At 43.9% G+C, this 6,000-nt stretch overlaps 1 protein-coding gene across 4 annotated transcripts in view; it reads left to right on the top strand.

The window, feature by feature from the left end:
* Window positions 1–695: 695 nt before the first annotated feature.
* HMGXB4 (HMG-box containing 4) overlaps window positions 696–6,000 on the top strand; it is a 33,637-nt gene continuing 28,332 nt past the window's right edge. The window contains exons 1-2 of one of the 4 annotated variants that reach the window (XM_032269731.1): window positions 715–802; window positions 5,263–5,361. In XM_032269731.1, the coding sequence (XP_032125622.1) occupies window positions 5,331–5,361 (31 nt within the window). In that variant the 5' untranslated portion in view covers window positions 715–802; window positions 5,263–5,330. Of the gene's footprint in view, window positions 803–5,262; window positions 5,362–6,000 lie in introns of all 4 variants that reach the window. The other 3 variants (XM_032269732.1, XM_032269730.1, XM_032269733.1) reach the window with 3 other exon arrangements.

Below are 6,000 nucleotides of genomic sequence, written 5' to 3'. Positions count from 1 at the left end.
CTCGGCCTCCGAATGTGCTGGGATTACAGGTGTGAGCCACCGCCCCTGGCGTTCTCCTTCATATCAAACCAAGCTCTGCACACTGTAATTTCCACCCATTGGTCCGAGTTCTCCACAGCAAATCGGAAAAATTGTGTTCTCGCCTGTAAATGACATCTCTTCCTCTCTCTCTCTCTGAAGACTGTTTCTAAGAAATGTAGATGATTCGCCAGGCAAATTATTTTGCTGTACATTGTTACAAAGATAAGTTCTTCCACCTCACTTCTAACTGCCAAATAGCCAAATGTAGATGCTGAAGTCCAGATAAGCCCACTGCTATTAATCTGCATGGATCTAGGTTTTGCAAAGAGGGGAAGTGCTGTATATAAATATCTTGAAAGAAACAGCATAGTATTTTGGGGAAAGCACCGCATTCAGAATCAGAAGACTGGAAGTCATACTCCGTCTCCCATTCCAACTACCTGCGAATCCTTGGGCACGTCACTTCTCTCAGCCTGGTTCTCTTCTGCAAAATGCGACAGGAATACAGTGAGGAGTAAGCGAAATATTTGTAAGCTTCCAGGGCAAGGCTGGCACATAGCAAATTCTCAATAAATAAATAACTGCCAGCTCCCGCGCTCAGCAAGCTCCGAGTTTTATTCGATGCGCTCGACGCTCTTGGTCGAACGGGAGTCCCGCTCCGGAGCCCGAGTCTGCGCTCTGGGCTCGACTGAGGCTCCCTGGCCGCTCGCGCTTTTCTCTCCTTCTCCAAGATGGCGGCGGTCGGCGGCGCTGAGGCGGGATCCGGGCGAGCCGAGTGAAGGTAGCGGCGAGCGGAGCCCCCAGGAGGCCGGGCTGGGCCCCCACCCAGAGGCGGCAGCAGCCCCGCCCCGCCGCCCCCCGCCGTCCTGGGCCCGCGACACCGCCTCTGAGGCGCCCCAGGCCCGTCGCGGCCTAGCCCAGGGGCCGAGCCGGGGACTGGAGTAGCGGCCGCAGCCGCCCCCAGGCAGGGGCTGGAGCGGGCAGAAGGAGGAGGGCGGGCGGGAGCTGTTCAAACGGGGAAGGCGGGAAAGCTGCGGGGCCGGGAGGGGGCGTGCGGCCGCCCCGGGGGCCTGCGGACCCGGTGCGCCCCTCCCCCTGCCCGGGCCGTCTCCGCCCTCGGGGGCGCCGTGAGGCCGCCGGGGACGCGGGAAGCCGGGTGCAGGTCGAGCTGTGCGGCTCGCATCCCGCGATGCGGGGGTCCCGGGGGCTGTCAGGGGGAAAGGGCCCGGGGCTGCGGCCACGGGAGGGCTGAGGCCGCGGCTGGCAGGAGAGGGTACGAGGAGCTTTCTTCTTTTCCTCTTCACAGAGCTTTGTTGAAGTAGCTGTTGGCACAAAACTGCCGGGAGAATCCCACTGGTTTGCCGTGGGGAACCACAAAAATGGTGGTCCCGGGGGCTGATGGTGTAAATCACCTGGTATTGTGTGTATTCTTTGCGTGCAACCCGGCCTGGCCGTGCCTCCGCGGTGGGAGCCTTCTCCATGCAGGCCCATTTTCCCTCCACAACTACTACTTGTAGATTCACTTTATAGCGTGCAGAAGCGGAGAAACCTCTCTGTCCCCTCTTTCTGAGGGCTAACTGGTGGCTGATTATATTTCCTCCTAATAGAATACATTTTAAAAAAACGGAATCCCAAATAAAGCCTGTTGATTGGACAAGGCTTGTCAAAATTTGTATTGCTAGTCTTTTGGAATGTGTGTTGTCAGCCAATCTGTGCGGTGGTCGTGGTTCCGGTTAATTGCACTGCAATGAGAGGATTCCATCCCCATCCCAGACTGTCGGGATCTCTGCAGCTTCCAGAGCTGGCAGGGGCTGGGAGTGCTGCCTAGGTAGGTCCCCGGAGAAGGGAGTGGCAAGAGGATTCGGAGCCGCTGTGTTCGGAGATTGGAGGAAACCTCGACGAAAATGAGAAGGCATCACTTGCTTGTATCCTAGAAGTAACAACAAGAACATTTCAGAAATTGGCAACCGGTGGATGCTCATCTTCCTTTACCTGCACTGACTGGCATTTTGAGTTCTTGAAAGGAGTGTTGGAAGAGGAGAACGCAGAATCTTGGACAAGGCTCTCATCCTGGAACAGACCTGGATTTCAGAATTTCTCTCACTGGCCCTTTGCTGGGGCTCCCTTTGTTTCCTTTTTTTCGATACTCATTTACATTATGGGGTGAAGAAGCTTGTTAGTGATTGCAGGAGCTCACGTTACTTCAAAAAAAACAACCACTTGAACTTTTTTTTTTTTTAATATTATTTGAAGTTTCAAAATAACAAAGATTTGTTGTTATATGATTTCAAAATCATATCTGATGATTTTTCCCCCAATTACTTTGGGCATCCCAAATGAACATAACTTGTATACTTGTCTACAAGGGAAAGAGCAACTCTGCCGCCTCCTTTTCATATCCTGAAGAAAAGTCCCCGAAGAGCTATTTAACAATTTGTACATAAGTATGCATTTTTATGGTACCGGTTCTGTACTTGTATCATCAGTATAAAATAATGAACTTTTACTTCTGTTGTCATATCTTAGCACACTGAGACAAAGTTATTCCTGCCTCTTGGAGTTGACATTGAATTTTGTAAACTCCCAAATTATTGAAGTGAGAATGGCTATCAACACCTGGTTCACATTTGCCAACATTTAATGTAATTATGACCTCCCTTTTCTAATGTGAAAAACCTAATATTTTTCATTTCCATTAATCCTCACAATCTACTCTCTACCCCTGAACTCTGAATTTTCACGGATCATATTCAAGACCTGGAAGGAACATCAGGGGTTCATCTGATCTTATATAAATGTTGCCTAAACTCTGGCTTTCTTTCACACTGTTGCTTGAGGTTTATCTGGTATCTTTCTTCTATGAGTCAACAACCAAAACTAAACCCTGAGTTGCAATAATATCCTGATTTTAAAGAAGCTAGAAATTCAAGGCCCATCAGTCTGCCCAAGCTGTGAGAGATACAGTCTGTGTTTAATTTTAGTTTTTCAAGCTTTTGGCTGTCCCAGTTCTTTAGTGAACTGGACTTGTCTTCAGGCCTCATTCATTTTTTTTCTTCAGGTTATTTAATCCAGTGATTTATAAAATGCTTTTCAGTGTTTTTAAGAAAATTCAACAGTAGCAGACCTAATCTAATAAGTAATGCTAACACCACATTTTCTGTGTGGGTCTGTGCCTCTGAGAAGCAGTTCCTAGTTTTCTATTCCCTCACAACTTTTTAATCCACTAGTTTTTTAAAGCAGTCAATAGCGGGACCACGATACAGTCATCTTACACTGTCTTCAGAGGTACTTATTTCTATTCTGTTAGGTTGCCCTACTATGTTTTATGTTGATTTCGATGTTACCAAAGGGAAGGCCTGTTTATAAGTCTCAGAACCAGCCTTTGCTTACATTTACAAGTGCATTTTTTTGTTGACAGAACATTGATGGCTGTATTTATGATATTTAATATTTAAGTTTTTGCTATTATTTCTCAAATATTCTTGCCAAAATTCATGCACAGAAAGCGTTTAATTTGAGGTCTCCAGTGGTAGTTCTTGGCATTATCAGCCTATGAATATCATCTGTATATTTTTCTTATAAGCTCAGTATTTTAGTGCCATTGAGAGGATATGCTCTTTTCAAATAAATGGATGTAATTCCCTATATTTCACTTCACCTACCTGCACCCTTTTTGGAGTTAGCACCACTTGGGTAGAAAGAGGAAAACAGTAGTTCCCATTGAGAAAGTTTCATACTTAAATGCTGGAACATGAAAAACTGGCTAAATTATGTATCTTGCCTCTTCTCATTTTTGTCTGAGGGCTGACCTTATGTCCCCTTCGTTTCCTGTGAAAAGGCCCTTCGAACAGGCAGTTCTCCAGTTTATCTTTAAAACAATCCAGGCTAATGTAGTTTCATTACTCTAGCTTCTCTTACTTTGACTAAATCCATTCTTTAGAAGTGAAGAAATGCTTTTTTATGTTTCTTTTCTTAATGTCACTTATAAATCATTCTTGGTAATGCTTCATTTTCCTGTTTGCATTTTAGGCCTACGTGTACGTTGTATTTTATCTGATTTGTGCAAATAAGTCTTTTATTTTTTAAAAAAAAATGTAACTCATGAAAGTTTCCCTTGTTAATCAAATTCATCTTTTCTTTCACAAAAGTTCCATGCATCGGTATTGTCTACAGCTACCTGAAGGAATTAGTAATGTGTTATTTAAGTGTCCTTCGGTATTTCTAAATCCCTTTATAATAATGAAGGTAAATTTAAATAAATGATCAATTAGATTAACTTTATAATCATTTGACTTAATTGGATGAGAACATTTCCAAAATATTTAATATATAATTTTAAATTTCCTGAAGGACTTGTGACATTGCTTGTTCTTAAAACATTTAAAGAATTTTACCTTACAGTGTATTTTATAGCATTGTCATCAGTCAAGATGAGCATATAAACTGAAATGCCAAAAAATTTATAAAAATTCTATACAATACCTAGAACATTTAAATTATATCAGTCATTATTAGTGAAGATCTTAATAATCATAAAAGTTTTATGACCAGTGGACAAATGATAAATATCTCCCTGTTTTCACCCAGCCTTTAAGAAATAATTGGTGTTGGTGAAAGCTGTCATATGGTCAACTGATGGAAGGAGTGCTCCTGCTTTTACAGTTACATAAATTTGAACAAATTCATGTAGGCCCCCCAAAAATGCAAAAGAAATTATGCTCTGAAGATATTTAATATCCCTATACAGTTAATCATTTCTGTTTAAATTGCAAAACAATAGATGTTACCATTTCACCAATTCAGTTGGTAGGATTTTATGCTCTTCAAGTGTTTGGTGTGATCTGTCTTCTCTGCGCCTTGCTTTACCTGTGTATTTTTTAACCATGATTGAACCTATCCCTCTAACTTAATGTTGGTTTCTACCCTGTCTCAGTGTTGTCAGTCCTGTTGGCATTTCAGAAATTCTCATTAATTTTGAAAGTACTTTTTAGATTGGAGGTATTTTATATACTTCCCCAAATGACAACTTTAATTCATGACTGAAATCTAATTAAGCCTAGTGTACTTCCTGCAGTATCAACCCCAGTATATTTACAAAGAGAATGAGGAGGTGACAAGACACTCCTTTATTTCTTGCTGCCCTTCCAGTCGGCCCTTGGATCACTGCGCATTTCCATCTGGAAGGTTGCTTCTCCACAGTGATTTCGCATTACAGGAGGGTTTTCCTTCTTTGTTTCTCAGACCTGGCCCTGTAGACGGGAAGGAGACTGGACACAGTGGCACATTCTCAAAGGCCCTGCAGGACCGCCATGGCTTATGATGACTCCATGAAGAAAGAAGGTATGACCCCATAATCAGAAGCATTCCAAAGGGGGTATCCTCTTCAATTCTTGCAGCCCATGGATATAGAGACCAGGACTGGGCACCACAGCCTGGACTCCCAAGTGATGGTCCAGAGCACTGTTATGACACTCAGCCTCTACGCCATCCCCAGACTGGGCCCATGGAAACGAAAACCAGGACAGGGCTTCCTACATGAGAGTCTGAAATATGAGTCTTAGTTTATTGGGGTGATCCCCTGCAGCACTCTTGGTCCTTGCCAGCTCCAGTGTGCAGGAGTCTGGGGATAGGAATCACATACTGGACTCCCACAGAGCAGCACAGCACAGCACATGACTCCTTATTCTTTTCAGCCTTCCGTCGGCAAGTCTGTTTCCACCTACCAAATCACAACTAAGAAACCATGTCTCAGGTTGCACATGGGGCCTTTGCATAGCATGGAAACATTGTTTCTTCCGGTTTGATTCTTGTATTTGCAGCCAGATCATCAAGAAATACTCTGTTCCCCTGGGTCTAGCCCTGTATTTCAGTGGACTTTACTGAAACGTTGTAATTTGGAAATAGAGGGACTGTTGCATTACCTGCATGGTGATTGGGTCATTACTTACTTGACTTTCTCATTTCCTTTCTTAAATAAAC

Source organism: Sapajus apella, unplaced genomic scaffold, assembly GCF_009761245.1.
Source record: "Sapajus apella isolate SASKATOON/1434 unplaced genomic scaffold, GSC_monkey_1.0 scaffold197, whole genome shotgun sequence".
Lineage (NCBI taxonomy): Eukaryota > Metazoa > Chordata > Mammalia > Primates > Cebidae > Sapajus > Sapajus apella.
The sequence above is the reverse complement of the archived record's forward strand: the minus strand, read 5'-3'. Positions and strand labels throughout refer to the sequence as shown.